Here is a 27,189-nt window from a genome sequence, read left to right as displayed (position 1 = left end):
TTCCCAGACTTCTTGTACTTACACGTAACATCCTATGCTCATTATGTCCTTGGTGACTTCTTCAGTCATAACATCAAATTTCGAATCTCACTGTAGGATGGGATGTGCTGTCAACATGAGTGCCAGTGGAAAAACTTATTTATTAGCAGAAGGGAGTTTATGAACATGTTATGACTTTCTTCTTCATCTGATTCATGCTGAGATTATCCCAAACACTTCGGGGCAGAAGTAAACTGGGATGCACACATACATTTCCCCTGCCAGTAGTCTCCATATTTCACACAGGCATGAATAACTAGAAATTTGTAGATAAGAAGTGGAAAAGTCTTTCCTCTATCTGAAATACTTTAAAGGGCTCCTTTTATGCTATGCTCCCAGCCTTCCTTATCACTTGGTAGTGTTGTTAGCATTGTTGTAGCACTGATGATTTAAACAGAAGAGAGGAACAGATTTTTAATTTTGCATTTCTTCTCTCTAGTAATCCTTAAAAAAAATTTCTCTGGGTTAAGAGACAAAGTTAGTGGGATTTACGGACTAGCTTACTGGTACAACTGCAAGAAACCAATTTAGGTTAGGTTAGGCTAGGCTAGGCTGGGTGAGGAGCAGGGCAATTGAAGATACTTGGGGTTAGAAAGTCCTTTCTCGGGGAAGTGCAGTGTTGTTCCTGCTCGGTGCTACATACGGTGACGTCATGGGGTGGGGGAAGAGGAAGGAGGAGGGGTGATCGCCTATCGAACAGCTGTTGCAGCTGCAGGGAGAAAAAAGGAGAAAGATCAGGAGCAGCAGCAGCAGCAGCAATCTGACCCCTGCAACAGGTAATATCTCTTGAGCACAGGTGACCCAGACTGCTCAAATGCGAAAAGGATGGCGGGGGGGGGGGGTGTGAGATGTGCCTGCGAGAGAAAAGTACATCTTTTGTACTGGTTCTCAGCAGCTTTCTTCTTCCTGAGCTTGCAGCGCTTGCAGCTTGTCACAGGGGTGGGAGGTGGAAGGGGTAGAAGTTCAGACCAATATGACTTAAAAGGAAACCATGTCAGCAGAGGGGCTTTTCTAGCAGACCTATCCTGAAAAAAAAAAAAAAAAAAAAGGAACATTGCTCTCTGGTTTCAGTGCGAGGGTTGCTTCCTCCTGTGCAGCCAGCCAGTACGGGCACACGGGAAGGCAGCAGTGCCGTGGCTGTGGAGGCAGGGAAGCGCGCAGTTCATGCAGGCCTGGGTGGGACCTCCCCGAGAGGGACCCCAGTGTGGCCTTCATCCTGGCACCTTGCAAGGGACACCGAGCCAGGGCAAGGGCTGCCCCGAGCTGAGCGCCGCTGGGTGCTACCTGTCCCCTTTGTTCGAGCGGGACCTGGTCCTGACCACCCTTCAGACACTGAGGGTACCTACCTCCCTGCTTACCTCTGGTGGTAGCTAACACAGAGACACACTGTGCTAAAAGTAACAAAATGCAGCAATTATACTTATGTGATTTTTCTGCCTGTGGAAATAGATCAAGCTTTGCAAGCTAAAACTGTATCGATGGTAAAATTTCTGCTGGTGAATTAAAGGGCAAAGAGGATGTTTGGGACCATGCTGCTGTGTGTGCTAGTTCAGAGTGGTCTTACGTTTCATCTCGTTTCCTAGGTTTTCAGTCAGAGGGAAAGCGGATACAGCTTTACACTAAGCAAGGTTGATCCTAAATATGATAAACACATCCCTAGCATTTCAATGTATTTGGTATAAAATCAGCCACAGTAAGTGATGTGGAACTGACAATGAAAACGACAGCAAGTCCAGCCTCCTGGGTCTCTCTACTGCAAGACCCATGTGTGTTTCTTCTGTAATCAATGCAGGCAGCATACTGAAATGTGCAGTGCTCCTCCAGTACCTTCAAATGAAAGCACCCTGAAAGTGTTAAAGCACATCACACTACAAGGAATAAATGCAGTAGCAAGTCCACTTTACAGAGCAGGCACCAGGGAGGCCAAGGTTTGTAAGGTTGGCCAGCAAGCCTGGGGCAGGGTCAGGAACTGAATAGCTACCTGGTGGATTGCCCGTCAGTGTTTTGTCTGCAAGGGTGAGGTGAATGTGGAATTGTGCCTGCTGTGAACGGAGGGGAGCAGAAAATCTACTTAAAGCCTGTCTCTTCTGCCAGTGACCTTTCAAACAGAAGCAGATGTCTGAATTTTGTGTTGTGACACAAAACTGTTAGGACAGTGAAACAGGTTATCCTCAGTCTGCTTCTGGTTCTCTAGGTAGAGAGATGAACCTTTGGATGAGAAAGACCTTAGAGAACAGTTACATTTCAGTTTCCTTTGAGTACACTGAAATCACGTTTTATTCTCTGCAGATTTCTTCACTTCTGTCAAAGGTTTCTGTTTGGTCTTAAGTACCTTTTGTGCGGCGATTAACCCAGTAGGATGAAACCCCATTTTGAGATCAGGGCCGTTCCTTCACACAGTGGAGAGCATCACCAAGTGAGAGAGCTGTGCTGCTCACAGCTCTGGGGCAGGGAATGGTCCTCCAGGCAACACCGGCACGCTGCCCACCAGCACATCTCTACAATTCACTGGGAATACGGGGCCCTCCATAAATGCCAGCAGCATGTATACATTTCAGTAGTCACCAGTACATTTTAAAAATGTTGAGTTCTAACATACGATGGCTGCCATATTGCCAAAACACTAGCGTGAAGCTGCATTTACAAATCTCTTCTTGGTTACGTCCTGTTTAGCTAAGATTAAGCAGCTTAAGAATTGTAAAGACAACAGTTTTCTAGCCAGCCAGTAGAGGAATAGTTTGGCAAATAATCCCAAATCACTGACAGACAAGTTCTGAGGATGAGAGACAGATGTAGCACAGTAAACTTCAGAAGAAGAGAGAAATCATATGCTCAGCTTGCATCCAGCGCAAAGCCTACATGGCAATACCAGACCAAAGAGACTGGTGGAGGTGCGCACTGGAAAGCCTCAATATTTTTATAACTGTTCCTGTAACTTTCATACCCACTACAGTAATTCCTATATATCCAGTAATAAGGCTGTTTCTCAGATCAGAACAATGTTCTTAATTTTTTGCCTTTTTTAATGTACAGTGTCCCATCTTTTTTTCTTACCACAAGAGAGAACAAAGTGTCATTCAGTAATAAAGCAGATGGGATTTTGGGTCAATATTTGTAGAGCTCACTGGACTTTAGTCCAATTGACTTGTATCATACTTTTCCCAAAAGGAGTGTGAAGGGAATACATTCCTTTGTCTGGGTCCTCATATCTCTTGTTTTCATGGTATCAAAGGGCACTGATGTCTCTTGGGATGTAAATTATGCCAGCAGATCTTTCTGTGCTTATAGAAGTGATGATATGAATAGCAGCCATCCTGTGTAACAGGAAGAAAGGAAGAAAGGCATTTTCTGTGACCTCTCTAGGATATACTTAGATTAAAAATTTAGGAGATCGGTTTATCTAGATCAATTTACGGAAGTGTGTATTGTTATTTACGGTCTTGATCCAATGCTGGGAATGAAGGATATGCATTTATAATATTTAGATACTTCTAAACACAGAATTTCACTGTGTTTGTTAATGTACAGATACAAATGAAATAAAGTTTAATGGCAGAGACAAACTACATGAACACACTGGATCAAGGGGCAACTTAAAGAGATCTTACTGCCTATTGGGGCAGGAAATCAATTGGTCAAACACAAGAGATAAATTCTAGTAAAAAAATTAACAAATTAATTTCCCACAAAGGTAGACAGTCCTTTTCATAGCTGGAGGACAGGCAAGCCTCTCTCTCTCTGGAATAAGTCAGAAGAAAATACATTTATGGGAAAGGGAAATTAAGTGTCTCCAGAGCCTATTAAGATTTGCAAAAAGTTAGATTACCTATGAAAATTAGGTTACAATTAGCTACAAGAGTTAGTCTGCTCCAACAGAAGACTCACTTTATTAAATGCAACTGGAAACACAGGCTGTATAGAAAAACAAAGACCTTAATTTAAAGTTTATCTTGAAAACCTGTAGAGCAAGTTGGTGAAAAAAGAGAAGGACAGATATCCTTCAAACTGCATCAAATAAAAGCAGATTGAAATGTGGCTTTCTTTTCCATTTCTTCACCTACATTTTTATAAATACTTAAAACTATGCCGTCTGCTGGAGACACTGCAAATTATTTGCATTGTACTTTAAGCTGTCTTGAGCGCATGCTAGAGGCATGTCTTCTGGGAAGAACAGGATAAACCTCTCCCAGGTGCAGAAATCCTGCTGCTGTCTGGGGGACTCCAAGGCCCTCACCAGGGCTGTGGTGGGTGAGACCCCAGCAGTCACTCGAGTCTGGTCACACCATCAAGGTAGAGCCAAGCCAAGGGGCTCAGGCTTGAATCCAGCAGTCAATGGAGTCTTTGTTTAGTTACTTTTTCCTCTGGAGGAACGAATTTCACTGTATGGCCACAGATCACCCTAATCCCTGGTGGAAACTCAGCAATTTTTTCTGGGCATAACCTAGGTGTATCAGCAAAGGGAGCCTTTGATCCATTAGGGAAAGTACTGTTCTGTGACCACTGATAGACACAGACAGTTTTCACTGATCTGTGTACATTTCAGCTGTTTTCCTTTGATTTACTAACATGTCCAAAGAGGCTGCAATTTCTACAGGTCAAAAGCTTGAATATTGTAGTAAGTCATACAGTTTGCATTTTCACCTCCACAGCTTTACCATGAACACCTACCTCTTTGTGTATGACTTAATGCAATTCTGTGGACATTCCTGGATATTTACAAATATGATCATCAGGTTCATGTCATTTGGAAAAGGTAGGATTCCTTCTATATTTTCTTTAAACGTTTTAAGAGACAGTGGCACACAGAAACATCAAATTAGAGATAAAGTTAGGATTCTGAATAGGTGTGTGTCCAGGGGCTGTAATTTCAGTTAGAAAAACATTGTGTCTTCCATTAAAAAGGACGAACAAATTACTGGTACTTACATTCTGCCTGTGTCACATTAGGAATGAACCTCTTGTTTTGCTAATGAGCTTTAATATTCAGCAGCATGCTATTAACATTTGACTTGGACATAGACCTAAATGTGATTAGGTCCAGTTGTTATGGTGAATATTAATCTTATTGAAGCAATATTTTTGTGGTTATTGCACATGACTCTCTATCTCCAAAAACATTACAACATTATTTCTCTTTCCATTGCCTGGGGTTAAGGCACAAAAATAGAAAACTAGTGACTGGAAATTTAAAATAATGGTGGACAGTTGTAGACACATAAAATACCTACTTTGTGGTCTACTTGTTTTAGGAAGTGCCATGGGTACAGATACAGGCAGGAACTCAACATCTCCTCATGTTTAGATGTTCCTCGTACATTTCCTCAACATTTCCTCATATTTAGAAATATCCTAGAGTGATATCTTTAAACCAACACATCCTGCACAGTGTTTTCCAGTGCATCAAGTATAGGGGATCCCATTTTTTTCTCAGCTTCCTGCCTCTGTCAGAGCCACACGCACAGAGTGGACTGCCTCCTCCCCTCCCCGAAGCTTTGCTTCTAGTACCCAAAAGTTTGGTACTGTGTGAACTTTATTTCTTGTCATCTCCAGTGGTGATGGGGCAAGAGCAAACCCAATAGTTGGTGCAGGCTTTCACCATATAACCACCCTCTAATTATCCTCTTCACTTCGCCTGTAGATTCATTGGCCGACACATTTTACTCCATAGGACTTGTAATGCGCCTTTGCCAGCTGTTGTCTATATTGGAGATCCTACACATCCTCACCGGCATTGATAAAAGCCGTCTCTTCCCAAGGATTCTGCAGGTAAGCCCATTTCTCAAGACCCTCCTTCCACGACCTACATGCTTCAGCTCTGCCTGCCCCTGGGGACAAGCCCAGGCTGAACTACCCTGAATGGTCCACCTGCACCCTTCCTGAGGGATCTTGGTCTGCTAATGGTTTGCTAACTGCAGGAACTGGGCCCTCAGAACTGGGTTGGGAAAGAGCTGCTCTCTGAACTTTTTGAGTGAAACTTCATAGTGAGTGCCGCCCAGCCCACAACAGCAGGGACCTGGAGGATGTCCAGAGGAGTGGCCACCTGCAGAAATGGGGCAGCCCCCATTTCTAGGCGCCATAGGTGGCTGAGGATACTACCTTCCCAGCCAACTTGTTTACAGCCAGAAGACAAAATTTTAGAGCCTAAGTTTCGGTAGCTAATTCTTTTCCATGCCATTTCCTCACTGACAAGTGCATATTTATTTTGTAGACAAGCACAAGATGAGATTTTTATGGGTAGCAAAGGGATGGCAGTGAGAAAACCACCAGCACATCAAGCCTCCTGAAACAGGGTTTGCTGGCGGTTATGGCGTGTGGAAGGAAAAGAATCGATAAAGAGAAATTAAGGGACTGAAGAAGAATTAATGCTGGGAGGGGAATGAAATGAGAATTGTCATATTCCTGCTGTAAGGGCCTCTGCCCTCTCAAACCCAGATAGAGGCAAATTGTGGCAACATCCAGCGGTTCTGATGCTGTTCAGGGGTTTACAGGGCATATGTTCAGCTGTAGACAGACAACCAGCCAAAAGATCACATGCTGTAGCAGAAAACAAGGTGATTCTCTGACATTTTCCTTAGCACACTCTTGTTTTCTGTTGGGAGTTAATCTCAAGTTCTGGTATTTTTCTTAATGTATTGGAAAAAGTAAAAATGTTGACTTGAGTTTACCTTCAGACCTTTCCAATCCGTAGTATTTGAATAATGGTGAAACTGGTGTTGCTCTCAGCAGTCAGAAGGTAGAAGAGTAAGAGTAGTTAGTTATGTTTTTAGTTTTCTGGATAGCCCATATTGTCAAATGACATATTGCATGGGTGAAGATGTTCCTCTTTTTAAATATCCATTAGAAATTGATTGACTAATACAGATCTCTGTTCTTTATGCTGCTAAGTATGGTAGCAAATTCGTCAAACTGCAATTAACTTTTTTTCCCTGCCTAAATCTACATGCTTTTATACTAATCTAGGAAAAAAAAAAAAGTATCCTATCTAATGTGTCCTGTAACAAATCTCATGTCATCTGTTGGAGAGAAAAGCAGCCTGCTAATGCTAATAGTCGTTAAAGAAAGGCTTGTCCTGGCAGAGTTTACACATTCCCCAGCCCTGACATAGTCCATTCCATTCCTACCCAGCCCTGCAGAAGCAGAGATCAGGGAAGCCTGCACAAACACTGCACTGTGTTGTCACAAAAGACACTAGATACGAAATGGATAGTCTGAGCAAGAAACTTTCTTGGGCAGTGCAATTACCGCAGTGCTCTCCAGGGCAGCATGGAGAAAGTGGGTCAGGGAACGATACGGCACTGTGACTCCAAACATTTGGCTCACAACAAAGGTAGCTTTGGATCCTTAGTTCTTTCCCCAAGTGTTCTCTTACTGCAAACAACTCTTTTGCCTTGATGTTAGCAGTAGTCTCATGCTGTCCAAGCAAGATGTACAGGCTCTTTGGTGTAGACTCTGCTATCACTTGGGTTGCCCTGCTTTTGCTGTGAGAGTGCAGGTCAAGCAGTTGTATGCCAACGGTACGCCCATATGCCTTGCCACACTCTCCTCCCTGCCCCTTAGGAAAAAAGAAAAGATATATTTTCCACAATGAACTGGGGAAGGACAGTTAAAGATGCTTACCTTACTCTAGCCTACTGCATAGTCAGGGCACTGGTAAAGCTGCAAGAATTTGACAGTGGCTGCCCTGTTCTGCGTTCCCACCACCTGTTCTGACTCTAAGTTTAAAACATATCATTATGCATCCCTCAGGCCATGCAACACGTGCATATCCACAGTGAAGTTCATCTCAGGTGATCTCTAGGATGAGAGAACAGCTGGCTCTGGCAATGTCAGGGGAGTGCATGGGTGGAGGTAATGCCACCTTTAAAACAAGCTGTGAAAGCACCCCTGTGGTGGTTGGTTGTTTTGTAGCCATCATAGCAGAGACAAGATTTAAGCAGAGTTTGAATGAAGGATTTATGCCAAATACCCCATTTATTGTGGTTTAGTAGCATTTACAAGGAACACTTTGAGATACACATTACAGATAGCGGAAGAGCAAACTCAGAGGTGTTTTCTAGAAAACTCCTTCAGGATGGCCTCACTGAGGGACAAAGTCTCAGGCCACCAGGCACCTGAGAAGGGTTAGGTAGGCCAAGGCCAAGCCACACAATGAAATAAAGATGAGTCCTGTGTGATGGATGCTCTGGAGGAAGGGAAGACAAGAGAGGGTCACAAAGTTGGTGCAAAGAGATGTCTCTCAGGGCATTTGCAGTTTGAATGACTGACAGGAGGACAGGACAACATGTCACATGTCATTGCAGTTGCCAAAACAGAGAATAATGAAATCTAGTAATCTGGCCAAGGTGTAAAGGCTGATGGGAATGGTACTTTAACAAGGAAGAGAGTAGGAAAGATGTAAGAAAAGACTGCTGTTTTTGTGCACAAAACACCAGTTCTTCATCTTGTGCAAACAGGATTGGATTTGCCAGACTAAAAGTGATGTACTACAGCTTTGTGATAAAAACATAATTTTTAACTTGAACTATTTAGTAGCACGTTTCTTACTTTTTTCTTTTAAACATTCACTAAATTGAAGAGCTATGTAAGGGTTTCAGGTACCAAGTACAATACTGCACAGTCATGGTTATTAAAAAATGGAAGTGAATGTACTGCCTGCTCCTGCCCTCATCTCAGCTAGTCTAATTTGCTCTGTTTCACTTACTTGCTTCAAATGCCCAGGCTGCCTTGTGGAAATTTATGCCATTCTACAGAACTTGCTGTATCCTGTGAGAGACCAATGCTGGGAGAGGAAGGAAATTCCAGTTTGATTTTAACACAAAGAACAAGAAGAAATGAAAAATGAAACCATTGTATTTATGTTTTGTGAGGTGTCAGCACATACTTCCTTTTTATGAATTTGAAAACATAGAACTTCTAGTTTTGCCCTTTTTTTTCAAGCGAGAAAATAGCAACAGAGAATACGGTATTTTCATTCATGTAAGGACAGATGATCCATAGAAGAAATGAGCTGTGGCTGAGTAGCAGCACATGCTTTTTATACACATGTATATATATATGTGTGTGTATACACACACATATACATATACACATATATGTGTGTATATTTATATATATACATGATTCCATGTACATAGGTATAGATGTGTGTGTATAGGGGCACAATATCAACAGACATTTACTGGAATCTCCTCTTCTTCAAATAGCAACCTGCCTTGTCACTTGCTGAAAAGGTCTCCAGCCTCTGACTAACCCCTGCATCTATGTTCAATTGTGTCTGGGTTACCTAAAGGTATGAGTGCTATGAAAGAAAAGGGCACAATGTCATAGAATCATAGATTCGTTTAGGTTGGAAAAGACCCTTAAGATCATTGAGTCCAACTGTAAAGCTAACACTGCCAAGTCCGCCAACAACCCGTGTCCCTAAGTGCCACGTTGACAGGTCTTTTGAACATCTCCAGGGATGGTCACTCCACCACTTCCCTGGGCAGCCTGTTCTGATGCCTGACAACCCTTTTGGTGAAGACATTTTTCCTAATATCCAATCTAAACCTCCCCGGCACAACTTGAGGCTGTTTCCTCTCATCTTATCACTTGTTACTTGGGAGAAGAGACCAATGACACCCACCTTGCTACAACCTCCTTTCAGGTAGTTGTAAGAGAGTGACAAGGTCTGCCCTCAGCCTCCTTTTCTCCAGACTAAAGAACCCCAGTTCCGTCAGCCGCTCCTCATAAGACTTGTGCTCTAGACCCTTCACCAGCTTCATTGCCCTTCTCTGGACACCCTCCAGCACCTCAATGTCTTTCTTGCAGTGAGGGGCCCAAAACTGAACACAGTGCTTCACCAGCACAAAGCACAGGGCAATCACTTCCCTAGTCCTGCTGGCCACACTATTTCTGATACAAGCCAGGATGCCGTTGGCCGCCTTGGCCACCTGGGCACACTGCTGGCTCATATTCAGCTGGCTGTTGACCAACACCCCCCAGGTCCTTTTCCTCCAGGCAGCTTTCCAGCCACTCTTTCCCAAGCCTGTAGCGCTGCATGGGGTTGCTGTGACCCACGTGCAGGACCCGGCACTTGGCCTTGTTGAACCTCATACAATTGGCCTCGGCCCATCGGTCCAGCCTGTCCAGATCCCTCTGTAGAGCCTCCCTACTCTCCAGCAGACCAACACTCCCTCCCCGCTTCATGTCATCTGCAAACTTGAAGGGAATAAAGGCAAGCAAGCAGGCAACCTCCTGATTCACACAGAAAAGCAGTAGAATGCCACTATATCCTCATGAGGACATCACAATTGCCCTGAGCAGCCAAGCCTGTGTCATGCTCCACAGATATGCTCCAGACCAAGGCCACAGGCGGTTTTCAATTTCGGCCTGATGGCTGCTTTGTGCATCCCTTTGTTTACTGGCTGAGACTGCTGTCTAACAGGAGCAGAAAACCTACAGGGGACCTGCTTTGTGTCAGGTCCAGTTCCCTGCTCTTGCAGGTGCTTAACCTACTTCACACAGTTTGATTACTGACTTCCATCATCTGCAACTAGTGAGGCTGAGTGCCTCCACTGTTCCCCTTCCCAAACATGAATCCTCTGATGGAGGAAATCTGCTGAGCCCCAGCTAGGTGATACTCACTGCTTCTTGTGCATCTGCTTGTGCCCCGGGGACAGAAGGAAATCCACAGCCTCTTCCACTCCCAGACCATGAGGCTGAATTGTGGGTCTCCATAGCTACTCTTGTCTCATTGGCCAGTGCTCATCCTTTTGAAATTGGGCATGGTAACTACCTGTCTACTGCTTATCCTTTTATCTCACTGGAACAGGATCAGCTCCTCATCACTTGACCCATGCTGTTTTCTAGCACTTTTCTACCTAGCCACCTCTTGAAGAGCAAGTGACTGTTTGGAAAATCTGCCAGCTCTCACATCTGAAAATACCTTTTAATCAAGAGACAATTCCCTGAAACATTCCTCATATTAACAATATTGCAGAACTCCCTCTCCACGTCCCAGTCTGATTTTAGGGTTGGTAACAAAATGCCCACACCACCAATGCTGCACTCCTTTACCAACCTCCACCAAAATGATTTTAACTCAGGTTCTACTTTATTTATTCTCACCAGCACACAATCCCGTTCAGTGTTCGCACTGCTTTTACCTTTGTTTTGATTTCCCTCTTGTGATGGTTGTCCCACCATGCTTCTCCTATCTCTATTGTATCTGGTTTCAGATCCTGCATCAATACTTCCAGTTCCCCCATTTTCTTGCCAGGTTCCTCAGCATCAGTGTACAAACATAGGACTTACTATCTCTAACTCTCTCTTTCCTGGCCCATGTATACAGAAGTCTGTCAACATCTGACCTTCTTAGAAATCAATTCCTCTGTTAGGGACCAATGGGATTAGCAGCACAAGATGACAGTCAGGGCAGAGTGAGAGGCAGCAAAAGCATTTTTATCTGTTGTGGCCCCTCAGTGCTTTTCAGGATGAGGAACCAGGTCCCTAGGGGATGGACATGCTCTCTTCCTGTATGAAAAATTGCTCTCACGTAATTTTGCTGAATAGTGAAGTGATGGCTGGTTTATCTGATAGATGTGGTTTGGAAAAAAAAGTCTGCAGGCAAAATGTTCCATGCAGGAACCAGTAAACATTATGTAGCAAAACTACCACACAAACTTGCTGAGAGGCCAAGTTCTTTCTTTGTTTAAGGTAGGAGTAAGGGGAAGGGGGAAAACCAGTGAAGAGAATGACTGCACTTATAAAAACCACCTTGTTAATCCATTTTCATTTCATGACTTTTCACTGACTTGACATCTTAACCCACAAAATCATTAAACTTAAGGTTCCTTATGGAAGAGATGGCAGGGGATATGAAAAAAAACCAGATGAAGCTATACTGATTCATACCAATTGAATAGATGCACGTTTTCTCCTTCAGTGCTTTCAAATAGAGTGTGAATCAGAGTGAACCAGTACTGTTCTGGGAAAGTTTCACAACCAGCTGTTGGCAATACTGAATGCTACAGATATCTTTATTTTACAGGGCAGGGCATGGATACTGATGGGAAACTTGTCCAAGAAAGCTGCAAAAAGACACACTTGTTTTTAATTTCTTGAGCTTTAATATTGCCAAAGTATTTTTTTTAAGCTGGAGACACTGCCTGTTCAATCCACTTCTGTATCTTTTTGCTTGTAAAGGCATACCTTGTGGGTTGGTTAAGATTCAACTGCTAGAAAAATGCTATCACGTAAGTATTACAGCAATAATTCACATAAATGACAAGCTTAAACCCACTTCTCCTAGCCAGGAATAAGAATGAAAGAAAAATAAGGAATTCTACTTTTCCTCTTCCTTTCTGCAAATCTTAACGTGAGAGAGATCCCTTGGGATGCAGATCTCCAAGCCATGGAAAGCAGAGCTGGGACTGTCAAATAGCACTGTCTGGCATACTACCCACCCAAGGGCCTCCTGTATCCCATGGCCTCCCAGGCAGCCTACAAGCAAGGAAGCTTACCCCCGCCAGCCCTCCAGGCACCGGGGCGCTGTGGGAGGAGTCCTTGCTCCCACAACCTCAGCTGGCTCATCCACAGGTTTCCTGGGCTACAAACCCAAGTCATCCCCATTGGCAAGCAAACCTCCACGCTCACCATAGCAGATCTATGGTGCTGCAGCCAACAGTCTCCAGTTCCCCGAGCTGGAGGCCAATGGGGCCTTGAACAAAAGCAGGCTAAGAAGTGAAACGTTCACTGGACCGTTTGTGAAAAGCAAACCGCATTCACCTGTGGCCTCCTAGTTTGCCGAAATAGCACAGAAATGACAGCTATAGAAGGTGCAACCTGAATTCACAGTTCTTTTTTTCTTTTCAGATCGCTGAGAGAATAATTGTTTTATTTGTTGTGATCAACAGTCAGGAAGAAGTTCAAGGGAAATATGTCGTGTGTGTTTTATTTTTCCTTTGGAATTTATTAGATGTGGTCAGGTAAGGAGTCAACAGCAAAACCACGAGGGAAAATGGGTCATTCTTGCGAGCAGAACCCCATCGCCACTGTGCTGCAGGCTCGTTTCATTATTTTGAAATTGGTAGAAGAGCATACTATCCATTTTAAATAAAAGCTTGGACCTTACAAGCTACTTGCTGATTTTTACAAAAATCCGCATAGTTGAGCAGCAGAGTGACTTACAGAAGTAAATTGTTGCATTAACATTTGTAGTTCAAAGGCTTTGCCCTTTTTAACAAAAATCTAGAAGGAAATCACAACTACCTCCCAGAGAACAGCAATTTCCAAAACTGATTTCCAATCCTATTGCTTTAATTTTTTTTATTTTTTCTTTAAGCATCTCACTTTGATCCAAGATTGGCAGCACAGTAAGGCAGTACCAGTAGAGCTTCTTACTGAGACGGAAAGACTATTCTGCATTAATTGCACTGTGCTTTCCAAAAAGCCAAGAGCTCCTGCTGCAGAGACTGAGAATTTCGGTGTAGTAGGGCATATATCACATGGCAGGGACAACGCAAATGAGGCAAAATGGATAGGAATACAATTCAGGATTTTTATCGCAAAAATTTTTTATGGTGGAAGCTTACCAGTACCTCCCTGTGGTAAAAGTATAATGGTGAAAATTCCACGTTACTGACTTTTGCATTGATATCTGAAGTCAGTAAACATTTCTCAAATGGAACTTAAGCCTCTACAGACCTCAGTTTGTAGACTTACAGCAGGTAAGACATATGGAATTAAGAAGCATTTTAATACGACATAGCCCTCATCGCAGCCTCTGTATGGGAGCAAAATTTTTTCTTTCTTTTTTCTTTCTGCTAAAATACCTTTCTGCTATTTTAAATGCATTGCTTTGGGGACTGCCTGGGCAATATGGATTTAGGCAGCAAAGGAAACATACGTTATAAGAGATGTGAAAAAGGGAAATGTAAGGACTGGCAAGAAAGATTTTAAGTCCGCTTCAGAGTATTTGTGCTACATGTGTTAATAAACTACTACTTGTATTAATTATTTGGATTATTGCTTCATCCCATTTCATTTTGAAATTTGTAAAGCTAAAATAGTAGAACCTAATCTCTAATGAAAGTGTTCTGTGCAGCTGGAGAGAGGCCAAAAGTGTAAACAATACTGGCTGTAAACTCCTGTCAGCTCATTACAGTCCTATCAATGCATCATTATTTTCTATCATTGCTAAAGAACAGAGTCCAGCATCATAGCAGTAACAGCAGCTCTTTAATAGGTAAGATGGTGTGGTCTACAGCAGCAAATGACCAATTCAAATAATAACGCATAGTACAACTCATACAGATTTAGAATTCTTACCCAATTTATTTTACAGCATCTGTGCCATGTCCTAGCATCTCAAAGAAGCAGTCATGTCTAAAAGTGTACAGGAATATATCCCATCCCTGAGCCAACTAGTCTTGAAGTATTAGAAGTTCTTCCACATAGTTCTTCAGAGACATAAGTATCCTGTGCATTATGGCTAATGATATACTGAGAGCAAATTCTGCAAGGTTTTCTATATCTGATCTTTCCTGCTTATACTACAAACAGCCAAAGAAGGTGTATAGGGGATGGAGCAGCTGTTTCCTTTTTGTATTGGGTTGAGATTATGCCTAAAAGCAATAATAATAAAAAACGGAGACAATCCTGAAGGTGGCAGAGGGCAAACTTGAGAGAAAATGATACATTTATAGCCTATCAAACTCTTCTACAGTCCAGGAATCATGCAAACTTAGTCACATGAATTAATAAGAAGGGAATACAGAAAGTTTGTTTAATGCTGGTTCCATCTGTCAGAAACAGTCCTGGCTAAGAGTGGCTTAAAAATCCTTATTTTCATATCTCTAGCAGGACCACAAGGCAAAAAGCCTTTCAGCTGACCAAAAATGCTATCAGACCTGTTTCTCTGGTGTTTGGAAAGCTGCTGTACCACTTTTAGATCAAACTAGCTAGGACTAGCTCACCTTTGGAGACTGAAGTCCTAGGCATTCTGGTCTCCCAGTGAGCAACACTAACAGCCACAGTAAGAATAAAACGCTGCAGTACTATTGGAGGGCAACTGCTTTTTTCGCACCTACTGCCCCTTCTAAAGTCCAAGGAAGGGGCAGCCATACTACAGATTAAATACCTGTGATTACCTTGCTGTTTAGCCTCCTCCAGCAGTGGTTTAGCTAGGTCAGCAGTCATAAATCAGGATTTTCTCAGTCCCAAGCAACAGTCATATTCTACCTGCCCCTCTCAGTTGTAATATACCTATCTGAAATCCATTTTCTGATAAACCAATACGAAATTGTGCTGGTTTCTGATAAAAGCTTTCGGCCTAGAAGGCTGTATTGCTGTCTGCCTGCTTTAGGGTAGCACCACAGACAACCCTTCCAAAGCAATGAACCAGCTACTTTCAGACATCAATTACAGGCTGAACAATACTGTTGCGGTATTGCTCTGAAATTCTCTGATAGGCAGCTCCAAGCTCTTCTGCAACTCCCTTGGATTTTTCAAGAATGTATCTTTATTTTAAAGACACGATCATTCTCTCTGAGCTCATCTGCTGTTCCTTTCGGTGCAGGTACACTTACAACATGTTAGCAAGGATGGGAATATACTACCTACCACTGACATGGCTCAACTTTTCACTGTGCATCCCGCTCTATCCCCTTTCAGTTCTGGCTAAAGGTAAGGAGATGGGAAAGGTACCAATTACTTGCTTCCTTAATGTTCTTCAATAAAATTTGATCAGTTCAATTGTGATTTGCGTTCAAGATACTTATTTTTCTGTTGCCAAAGTAGTCATAAATGTTTATATAATCTCATATTAACCTGTGTGTCACCCATCTTTCTCTTTTTTGTGCTTTTTTCCTTAATAGGGGTTCTCTGGGGTTTGTGTGTCTGGTTTTGGATTGGTTTGGTTTTTTAACAGTATGGGAAAGCATTCATTTTTCTGGGTAAAGCAGGAAAATAACCCCACAAAAGACACATGGATTCCCCCATTCCAGGCTGACCACATTAGGCAGCAAGTCCCAAAGCTGCCTTCTCCCCCACTGAGGCTGACCTTACTGGCTCAGGCCATACTTGGCAGCTGATCACTTAGACCAGGAAATGTGCCCACTGAGATCATATTGAAAGCAGTGCAACTACAGGAGTACCAGAACTTGTGACTGAATAGGAAATACTTGCTAATTCTAGTACTAAGAGCAATTAGCACCTCAGACCTACAAAACTGAACTCAAGGAGAAAACAACATGCGCATATGCATATGAATGACACGGTAAATTCAGCATATAATATAGCTATCTGTGCCTTAAAAGTAACTGACTTTTATATGAAGCTTTTTGATGATCTTCCACCTCTTTTTAACTAAAGATTTACCATGTTATTTTACAGCATTTGCAATTTGTGTTTCACTGCCTTATTTTGAATCCTTTGGCACATACTCCATCAAGCTACCATTTCCATTCGCCTTTTCAATCTACTTCCCCTATGTTCTGAAAATGTACCTGCTAGTGCTCTTTATAGGTAAGTATCTCATATTCCAGAAAGCTGGGTCTCAACACAACAGGGTTGCCTACAACAACAAAAAATCAAATCAGTATAGCTTCTTTCCCAAGCTCTCTCTCTGCCACATCTCCTGCAGACCACTACAGGGAAGTTTATTTATCACCAGCTGTCTTGATTTCTGATGTCTTTCAAATACAAATAATTGAATTTGCAAGAGACACTGTGTGTGAGAAACATAAAAATACAAAACAAAAATACAGAAATTGCTTCAATGATCCTGGTCTTACAGTTACTTAACTGAAGTTTGCTTTTTTTTTTTTTTTTCCCTTAAAAAAAAAAATCAATTCCCATTTGACCATACCCTCATTCTGTGCAACCCCTCCTCACTCATTTCTCCTAGCTGGTATGAGAAGTTTTATCTAAATTAAGACTTTTATAGCTTGATTATCCAAAGGGGTGAAAAAAGACCCCACCCCCAAACCTGCATGTAAATAGACCCCTTCTTCTCCACAAAATACTTTTGAAAAATTTGAACTGAATTTGCCTGCATTACAGCCAAGTCTTTGTTCTGTCATTGGCTTTAACACTAATTTGAAGGATCTCATCTTTGTGATGCAGTGTTCCTAAGTTCATGGAAGGAACTGTGCAAAGTTGCCATATGAAGGCTCATACTGTTCCTTCTAAATCAACTGAAGACACTTTGGACTCTACTCCCTTGTCCTTACACCATTTTGTGTTTTGATTCAGGTATGTGCTTTATCATCCAGAACCTCTTCTCCGAAAGGAAGGCACACCTAGGGACAGGCAACATCAAAAAGAAAAGAAGCTAAGTTGATATTTTGTTTGGAAATAAGACATATATACCCAGTGGGCTGCTGCATATCATAGGTTGAAAAGAAATTAGACAAAGATTTTCAATGCAAAACTTCTGTTTGCATGTACATTATCTGTCTGTGTAGAATTTTCAGATAAGGCAGGTCTCTTTAATGCACCTCAAAAATAACGCTGCTCAAAATAACTAGTTACTTTGAAAGTTTTGACTTCAAATGGCAGTAGTATTAAAAATAAATATATTTTTTCTAACATATATTAGAGAATGCTGAAAAAAATTGAAGAGTGCCTCCACTCACAATCACACCAACAACCTTTATTTTGGTGTTAATTCTTGCCTCATTAGCAACAGATATTCTGTAATGACAAAATCAATTTAATCTATACGATTATTTTATATTAGGCCAACATGTATGTGCCTCATATATTTAAACGCTAAATAGGCCAGAACTGGAATCTCTCAAGGAGCAGAAGCTGGAAACTTTGCAACCTATGAGAGTCACATGATGATTAGCCCCAGGCATTCGCAAAGGATCCCTCACATTCTTGTCCAACCTTCACTTCTCCAAACAAGATTCCAGAAAATGCAGCTAAACCACAAAGGCAAGTGATCAGGTACTCATCTACTGTATATTCAAGGGAATATTTAAGGATCAGAAGTAAAAACTTATAATCATGCGACTGGCAGACATCAAGAATCTCTTTCCCCACAATTATTTTCTTCCATGCTTAACAGCAGACAGATATGCAAAAGAAGTGTACAGTAGTCAGGCCAAATATATACTGTTCTTTAAAGGGAAGTGAATGATTATCACAAGCTATGTGCAAAATTCTAACCGTTTTACTGAAGTGCATTGCTCCTCATACTTCTGTAGACTGACTATCTGTGAGAATGCAACTAGAACATAGTCTTCAAAGGCTGGGAATGAAGAATACAGACAGCAACCCAGTGGACTGTACAAGCAAAAATGGACAAATAACTGCCTAGAGGCTGGCAGGGGCTCTTCTGATATTTCATCCATATTGACTATCACCTACATTTGAATTCAAGCAGGTGGGGGAGAAAAGTAAGGCTATTTTTTTGAGCTTGACTGAAAACTAGAGGGAGGGAGGAAAGATAAAAGTTGGAGGGAAGATAATATTTAAAGGGAAAATGAACACTATCACAAATGAAGAGGCTTTTGCCTGTATGACTTTCTAAACCATGCAGCCTAAGAGGGTATGCAAGGAAAGAGTAAAGCTGGCCTCAATGAACTCATTTGTTTGTTACGAAAGGTCGCCTACTATAATTTTTGTTTATTTAATATAAGCGGCAGACAATGCCTGCAGACTATTGTGACCACTGGAGTATTTGCAAACCATAAGCAACAAAGTCATGCATGCAATAGTATAGGGTCAACCCTAGATATTTTTTTTGAAAGCACTGCAAACAGAGGTAGGAATTTGGAACTGGTTAGTACTTCCACTTTGGAATTCTGTCTGACCCAAACTGATTCAAGTGTGGACAACGTGAAGAAATGCATAGAGCAGCTGAATAGGATGACAGCTTTGAAGAAGAGAGCCAGAACAAGAACACTTCACATCAAACCACTGTGTAACATGCTAAAGGTGAAACATGGACATTTTTCCTCTTGAAATTCAATCTAATGTGTTTGTCATCAAACTGTCTAGAGTTAACATGCCCTGTAGGAGGAAACATGACATATGATATTGTATTGGATCTCTGTGGCAAGTGGGGATGCTGCAGGGATGGCCTCTGTGAGAAGAAGCCAGGGGCTTCCCTGATGCCAGACACAGCTAGTTCCAGCCAGCTCTGAAACAGAGCCATCGCAGGACACTGCTGAGCCAAACAGCAAAGCTGATAGCACCTCTGTGAAAACAGATTTAAGAAAAGGTAAAAAACCCTACATAGCAGCTGTGAGAGAGAAGAATAAGAAAAACACAGAAACAGCTCTGCAGACACCAAGGTTAGTGGGGAAAGACAGGAGGAGGTGCTCCACGCACTGCAGCAGATTCCCCTGCAGCCCATGGGGAAGACCATGGTGGAGCAGGTTGTCCCTCTGCAACCCATGGAGGATGACGCTAGACACAATACCCATGCTACAGCAGGTGGATGTGCCCCGAAGGAAGCTGCAGCCCATGGAGAGCCCACACAGGAGCAAGTTCCTGGCAGGAACTGTGGCCCATGAGAGACCCGCACTGGAGCAGCCTTTTCCATGATCCTTTCATGGAAAGGACCCATGCTAGAGCAGTTCTTGAAGAGCTGCAGCCTGTGAGAAGGAACCATGCTGCAGCAGTTCATGAAGGACTGTATCCCATGGGAGGGACCCCATGCTGGAGCAAGGGAACAGTGTGAAGAAGAACAAGCATCAGAAATGAAGGTTTACGAACTGATTGCTACCCCCATTCCCTACCCACCCTGCACTTCTTGGGGAGAGAGGAAGTAGAAGAGTCAGGAATGAAGGAGTGAAGTTGAGCTTAGGAAGGAGGGAGGAGTGGTGCAAAGGTGTTTTTAGTTTCGTCTTTGTTTCTTACCATCCTACTCTATTTTTAGTTGGCAATAAATTACTCTTCCCCAAGTCAAGTCTGGTTTTGTGACAGTAAATGGTAAATGATCTCCCTGTCTGCAGGTTAGACTAAGAGTTCTGTAGTTCCCTGGGTCTTCCCTCATGTCCTTCTGGTAAATTAGAATAATACTGGCTAGCTTCCAGTCAGCAGGGACCTCCACAGACTCCCAAGACCTCTGGTAGATGATTGAGAGGGGTCCTGCTATAACATCTACCAGCTTGTTCAGTACTCTGGGATGAATCCTGTCAGGCCCCAGGGACTTACAAAGATTCAGCTGATGCAAGTGGCCATTTACAATTTCAGTGTCCACAAAAGGAGAGTCACTGCTCCTACATGTCCTCTAACTCAAGAGAACCAGGCAGCCCAAGGTCTATGAGTATTATTAAAGACTGAGGCAAAAAAAAAGCACTGAAGGCCTCTGCCTTTTCTTCATCTCTGTCTGTCAGGTGACTATCTTCACCAAGTATTGGTCCAATACCTTCTTTAGACCTCCTCTCACTCTTAACATATGCAAAAAATAATTTTTTCTTATCTGACCCAACACTGGCCAGTTTCAACTCTAGTTGAACTTTGGCCTTTTGTGTTTTCTCCCTACACATGTGAACCACAGCTCTGTACTCTTCCTGTGAAGCCTGACCTTGTTTCTGGAGATCATACAATTTCTTTTCTGCCTAAGGTCTGAGAGGAGTTCCCTGTTCAGCCAAGCTGGTTTTCTGCCCTGCTTGCTTGACTTTTGGCACAATGGGACTGACTGCTCCTGTGCTTCTAAAATGTGGTTCTTAAAAACTGAGCAGCACTCATGGATCCCTAAGCCATCAAAAGCAGATTCCAAGGGCACACTGCTAACTAGCTTGCTGAGCAGCTTTAAGCTTGCTCTCTTGAAATCCAGGGAAGCAACTCTGTTGGCCTTTTTTCTCATTACGCCAAAAAATTTAAACTCAACCATTTCATGATCACTGTGGCCAAGACAGCCACCTACCATCACATCTCCCATGAGTCCTCTATTCAAAAACAACAAGTCTAAGAGGGCATCTTTCCTAGTTGGCTCACTGAGTGCATGTGACAAGAAATTATCTTCAACATACTTCTGGAATTCCCCAGACTTGCTTGTCACAGTGGTCTGGTATTCCCAGTTGATGTCTGGGAAGTTGAAATCTCCCATAACTACAAGGACTACCAATCCAGAGATTTCTCCTAATTGCCCATAGAATAAATCATCAGTGCTATCATCGTGGCTCAGTGAACAACAGTAGACACCCACAACATCATCTGCTTTGTTTTCCATCCTCCTAATCCTCACCCAAAGGCTCTCAACCACATCATCCCTAACTTTAAGGGCTGTACAGTCAAACCTCTCCCTTACGTATAGCAGAACTCCTCCACCTTGCCTGCCCTGCTTATCCCTCCTGAACTGCCTATAGCCCTGCATCCAGCACTCTAGTCTTGAGATTCATTCCACCAAGTCTCACTAATACCAGTGACACCATAGCTCTGGGAACTGACCAACACTTCCAGTTCATACTGTTTGTTTCTCATACTGCATGCACTAGTGTACAACTATTTCAGATATGCTCCTAAACCAATGCTCCCTGGACCTGTGTTAGCATTGCCACCCTCAAGCAGTGCTATGCCGTCCCTTGGCTTACCTTTTCTACTGTATATCAGTATAGTTTAATACACTGCTCTACTATGCAAACAGCATGTGGGCATTACCCAGAGATTCCCTTTAAAAAAAGGCAAACTTTTAATCTGAATTAAAATGCTAATACATATGCAAACTCAGATGAGTAAAGGTGTAAGTTAGTTTGAAACAGTACACTAGAGATGGCACCATTAAACGTGACATATTTGGCTTTGTTAGAGGTTACTTAGAAGTGCACACAATTGGAAATGTCATGCACTGAGATATTGACTCAGTGACAACCACTTTCGGTGAATCCTTCTGTACATTCACCTTTAGACTGTCTTCTCAGTATACAGCTGCATACAGAGCAGGAAATTACCATTATTATACACTATTTTGGAAATACAAACAAGTACTGCATTAATCCTCCACAGACCTCATCACTGAAGAAATGTCTAATCGCTGTGGGAAGCTCACTGTAACCTGTTACGTGAGAAAAGCCCATAAAGAAGTCAGAGGAGAATTTCTTCTGCAGGGGAGATGTTATCAGTCCTGAAATTAAGAGAATTCCTGCAATAGGGTGTGCCTTCTAGATGTAGGGCGATAACATTTCACGCAAGGTGGTCAAAATCAACAACGCTCTCACTAGTACTGCTTTGGAAGACATTACGGACCAGTGCCCAAGCAATTATATTCAGTTATTTTGTCTACTCTAGTGAGGAGGATTGCTAAATACAAACCTCTTTTTAAAGTCTGTCTTAGCCAGACTGCAAAGTGGAAAAATTCTCTATTCCTTCAGAAAGAGAAGAGTATTAAATAAGGAAAATGGCAGGGGCTAATCTATTTAAGATGGCAAAGGTGGAAAAGAGTTGCTGTATTGTCTGTCCTTTTTGCCTAGAGGCAGAGAAAAACTCTGCTTATGTGCAAAGGAAGGTAAAGGAGACAAGAACAGTTAGAAGTGGAAGGAAAACCGACACCATCCTGGAGCTGGGGACATAGCAGCCATTAGGATGGTTGACTTATTTCAATGATGTTGATAAAGCTGTTGCAAAATTGACAAGCATACCACCGCTTTCAGAAACCCTGCTCACATTATACACCTTTAATGTGTTCTCACTACTGCGCAAGAGCATCATGTTATTACTAAAAAAGGGTTATCAGTTAAAAAGTAATGCTCATTCAGAAGTCTGTTACACTAAAACATACTTTAGTAAATAGGCTACATCCAAACAAATTTTACAAGTTGGGTTTTTTTTACTCACTCCTACAAAGCTTCCATGAGTTAAAAGAAATATTCCACTCCAGCTTTCGAGGCTTCCAGGTGTCATTGAAACAACTCAACTGAAACCACTGAATGTGTGTTTCTCATTTAGATTCAGTACAGCCCATTGTTAAAGAACAAGACCCCATCAGTGAACAACAAAACACTGTTTTTCATCTTATGAGTCTTTGGGAGGAGGTAAAAGGATGGGAAAAAAAAAAAATCCAAAACCTTCTCATAGGAAATCTCTTTGAAATTGGTCTTCTTCATGCCTGAGTTGTAATATTATGCTTTCAGGTATGAACAGTTTTCTTCATTTGACAAGATACAGTATGCAGCTACCACCCATATGCTTTAGTCCACACTGCCTTCTTCTTGAACTCCGGAAGAGATCTTAAGGCCAGAAGTGTAACTGTGAAGACAAGGACAAATGACATTAATCTGTGCAGTCCAAACTGGAAAAGATGTGACAGTATTCTCCCCAGTCATTTTACTAACACAGGTATAGATTCAGTGTTCCTTTTACTGACTCTTTTCATGACTTTTTACAGACGAGAGTCTCCAACAACCCTTAGCATTGTTTCTGGTGGAGATTAGCAGATACAACAGGGGAATTCTGAAATTTATCAGAGAGTGATTAAAGACTGCAGACCCTCAAAACAAGGCTAATTATCCTAGTAATGCAAATAACTTCTAACCAGATTTCAAGAAGCCATGTTTAGGTCCAACAAATCAGGTGATTCAAAGGAGGTGCCCTGTGTTAATGGAAAGAAGCACAAGCACACTCACTTCCCTTAAGAGTATTTGCAGTGTCCTCTTAAAATGACTTGCACAGATTATATTCACAATCTTACATCTCTAGGTGAGCAATGGAGTGCATGCTAGGGCCACATGCCATTACTGTAATTCATGTACTTCCCATCTTTCTTTTCATACATCTTTTCAGCAACCCTCATTTCTCTATCCTTTCTTGTCAGACCACTCTACTAGGCTGTCACTTCCTGTCTCCTATGCCTTCCCCACAGTTCAGTCTTCAGTTGCACCTGAATAAATTGTTATGTGATTTCTATTCTAGCACTGGAGTGTTTCCAAATAGCATGTTGCATTTTATTTTTCAGGGTAACTTCAAAACCAGTTAGATCTATCACTGAAATATGCTTGTAGGACCAGATGTACCTTTAGGTTCTTTGGATTTTCAGTAGTGCATTCTAAGCATCAGCAGATAAGACAGCAAATATAAGGAGGTGTTACAGACACAAATGTTTATCTATGAAGGTTTCCTTGAATACAAAATATAGCTCTCCTATATATGCTAATAGTATAGATTCATCTCACTCCTTTCAACAACTGGATTTTGATCTGTACTGATAAATTATGGAAAAATAAGGACCCAATATAAAATATCCTACCTTTCAGCAGGTCCATGGAAGATTCTGATAATGCTTCCTTAGGACTTTCCATCATATTGATCAGCCAGTCAATAAACTAAAGATTGAAATATAAAGGAAAATCTGAATTAAAAGAGCCTCTGTATCAGAACACCACAAATTCTTTTCAGTTTGACAGGCAACATCTGGTTGCTACTAAACTCATAGTTACCTAATCAGAGGCAGTGGCCAATCAAGCTTCTACCCAAACTATCCAAACGCCATAGAGTACATCTCACTGTCAGTGTAATTTCTCCCACAGCTGGATCTGAAATTCCCTTTGTTCATTCTCATTACCTCAGCAATAATTCTTTGTAATGAAGGCGGCACAGTAAATAGTTTCCCTCCGTCTCGCCTGTTCATGCCTTTAACCTATTAATATGATCCCTTCTTATGGGTCTCTTGTCCAAACGTTTTACTGCAAATCCTTCAGAACTCTTACTGCCTTTGTCCCTCTTTTGACCTCTCTCATTCTTCACTGTTTTTTTAGCAGTGCAGGGTGCCTGGAGGACAACGTGATATTTCAAACTTATCAGGATGATTTTCAGGGCATAGTCTCAAATTCTTCCCTAAAGCCTAATTAGGCATATTAACATGCATTCCTCCAACATTCTGAATTCTGACTTCAGTGGGAACTCTGGGCACTGGAGTGTACAGGAGCCGGCCCTTAACGGATTCTGGTTTGTACAAACCAGGTAATTAGTGATCTATAGGTTTATAACAATATTTCTATGTATCTCAAACACAAGCAATCTACAGGAGGCTTGCCAAATTTGGCACAATTTTCCACACGTATTTTCAACTTATATTTGAAAATAAATGACACACACGACAAACTGCACAGAAGATCTTTGATTCCCTAAATTGCCACTGTGGTGATGTCCAACTGCAGAGGATCTGTCTTTCAGTGTTCAAAAGACTGACTTGCTACCAGCAGCTGCCAACTCTCCTCTCTCACCTGTACCCTCTTAAGAGTTTGGCTCCCGAAACTGGAATGTTTTTTGTTCTTCGCAACTCTCACATTTTACTTGAGAAACCACATTCAGTCTTTTGAGACAAGTCATATCTGATCGCAAATAAAGAACAAGCTTACAAGTCAGATGCAATAGATATAGAGGAAATAACTGCTCTGCCTAAGACTTTAGCTAACTACTAAAAAAGGGTTGCTTTCTGACTGTTGGAAAATGCTTACCGCTACATGCAATTTTACCTTCTGTGTTTGTTCTTTCCAAACCTCTTTAGCCAGCAAAATGGAAATGCTGCTTGGAAGGAGAGTGAGAGTCTCTTGCACAGCAAGCTTGTCAGTGGGGTGCTTGCCAATGTGAATCTCAGATAATTCTGGTAATATCATTTGGTGCTTCCATGGTGACCAGTTAGCACTAAGGCCAAGCAGTAATGGTGCATCATGATCAGCCCAGGCCACCACAGAAGCTGCAAACAGCCACAGAAGGAAATCTATGCACTAAACAGGAAAAAGGCAAAAATGCACTTTATTAAATGAATAATACAGAAGAGGAAGAAAACCCCAATAAAAAAAACCCAAGCCAAAAATCCAGATGGTGGCTTGCTCTTCAAAACAATAATCTGAAAATTCAGCTAACATTCAAAATGCAAGAACTAAAAAGTTCTTAATATTCTCTTATGCTCTGAAGCAGCATAAGCATTTTTCTAAACTCCAAATCAAACTAAAATATCTACAGAAAGAAAAGCAAAACCACACTCTTCTAAAATCATCCTTTAGATTAAGGCTGACCCACATTTCATTTAAAACGAGGAAATAACTTCTTTACAGCAAGCTGACTGTTGAGGAAAATTAGAGATGGTCACCCTTGTGGTACTGCAAATGGTTGGAAAATACTGCAGCAATGTAACGAATGCCTTTCTGATCTAAGCAGCAGCTTATTTTATGTCCTCAACCAGAAGACTTAAGCAGCTGAACAGAGTAACAATGAACAATATTAGTTCCCTGAAACTGTCCAAGCCCTCTTAGAAACAGCAGCTGCATAGTTTTGACCTGCATAGACAGTTCTATTGGAGAATTCAATTTATTGCTTTAATTGTTCTAAATACAGTAAATTCGAAGGAATTATTTCCTTTAGTTGCCTTTAGCTTCTATCATAATTTAAATGTCATGGTTATTTTAAAGTAAGAGTTTTAAATGCACATACATTCACAAAAATCAACAAGAATTTCTCTGTGGAGGCAAGATGACATAAAAGCATGGGGAATAATACTTATTGCTGAGGAAGAATATGAAATACATCAAAACCTCCTTTTTTCCTGAAAGCTGCAAAGAACTTTCACAGCATGTACCTCTTTAAGACTGACATTTTGTAAGGGTGTTGACTGGTATGCTAGGTTTCTGATGTAGCCCATCAAGTCTAGCAGCCAGTCCATTCTTTTCAGCACTCCTAGAAGAACAAAAACATTGACTCACATAAAACACTAGAATGCACCACTTTTCATTAAAAAGCAAGCACAGGGAATCACTATAGCAACAAAGCACTGACTGTGGAAGAACAATGATCACCAATACCACTATCACATTTGATTCATGGTTGCTACTGACAGAAGGCATATGGGCACTTAAACTGTACAAAAACTTTGCTTAAAATGCAGGCAACACACTGGACACACAGAAAAAGGAATGCTGAGCTAGAATTATTTCACATTATGGCAGCCTCCCTGAAGTTTTTGCCTCAGTACTTCATCTAAGTCTAGCACTGATGTCACTGTACATTGGGCAGGAATGTGGGGAGTGCTGCGAAAATCCTCCTACAGTGCAGAAAGGATCAGTAAAATACAGTTGAGGCATGCAAATAAAATCAGCCCTCAACCCAAGGATGGAACATACTTCATTGATTCAGATTCTGCTGTCCAAAATTTGTTCTACCTCCTACAAACTAATAACCATCTTCACCTTTGAGACCATATCACTTTGTACACTACAC

General features: G+C 41.8%; 2 protein-coding genes across 8 annotated transcripts in view; one reads left to right on the top strand and one right to left on the bottom strand.

The window, feature by feature from the left end:
• Positions 1-496: 496 nt before the first annotated feature.
• HACD4 (3-hydroxyacyl-CoA dehydratase 4) lies at positions 497-17,409 on the top strand. 2 transcript variants are annotated; one of them, XM_075021763.1, is made up of 7 exons: positions 497-815; positions 4,689-4,792; positions 5,708-5,805; positions 12,895-13,007; positions 15,599-15,705; positions 16,414-16,545; positions 17,275-17,409. In XM_075021763.1, exons 2-7 carry the CDS (start codon positions 4,696-4,698, stop codon positions 17,355-17,357), a joined length of 630 nt encoding a protein of 209 aa, XP_074877864.1. In that variant the 5' UTR covers positions 497-815; positions 4,689-4,695; the 3' UTR covers positions 17,358-17,409. The 2 variants fall into 2 exon arrangements, with proteins under 2 accessions (XP_074877864.1, XP_074877863.1); XM_075021762.1 differs by having other exon boundaries at positions 500-815; positions 5,678-5,805.
• FOCAD (focadhesin) overlaps positions 14,241-27,189 on the bottom strand; it is a 134,655-nt gene continuing 121,706 nt past the window's right edge. For 5 of the 6 annotated variants that reach the window (XM_075021756.1, XM_075021755.1, XM_075021759.1 and 2 more), the window contains 4 exons: positions 26,552-26,649; positions 25,449-25,700; positions 24,221-24,296; positions 14,241-23,223 (listed from right to left, as the gene is read on the bottom strand). In XM_075021756.1, the coding sequence (XP_074877857.1) occupies positions 23,150-23,223; positions 24,221-24,296; positions 25,449-25,700; positions 26,552-26,649 (500 nt within the window). In that variant the 3' untranslated portion in view covers positions 14,241-23,149. The remainder of the gene's footprint in view (positions 23,224-24,220; positions 24,297-25,448; positions 25,701-26,551; positions 26,650-27,189) is intronic. The other variant, XM_075021760.1, reaches the window with a different exon arrangement.

This window comes from Buteo buteo, chromosome Z (assembly GCF_964188355.1).
Source record: "Buteo buteo chromosome Z, bButBut1.hap1.1, whole genome shotgun sequence".
Lineage (NCBI taxonomy): Eukaryota > Metazoa > Chordata > Aves > Accipitriformes > Accipitridae > Buteo > Buteo buteo.
Note: the sequence above shows the minus strand (reverse complement) of the source record. Positions and strands in the feature narration are given on the sequence as shown.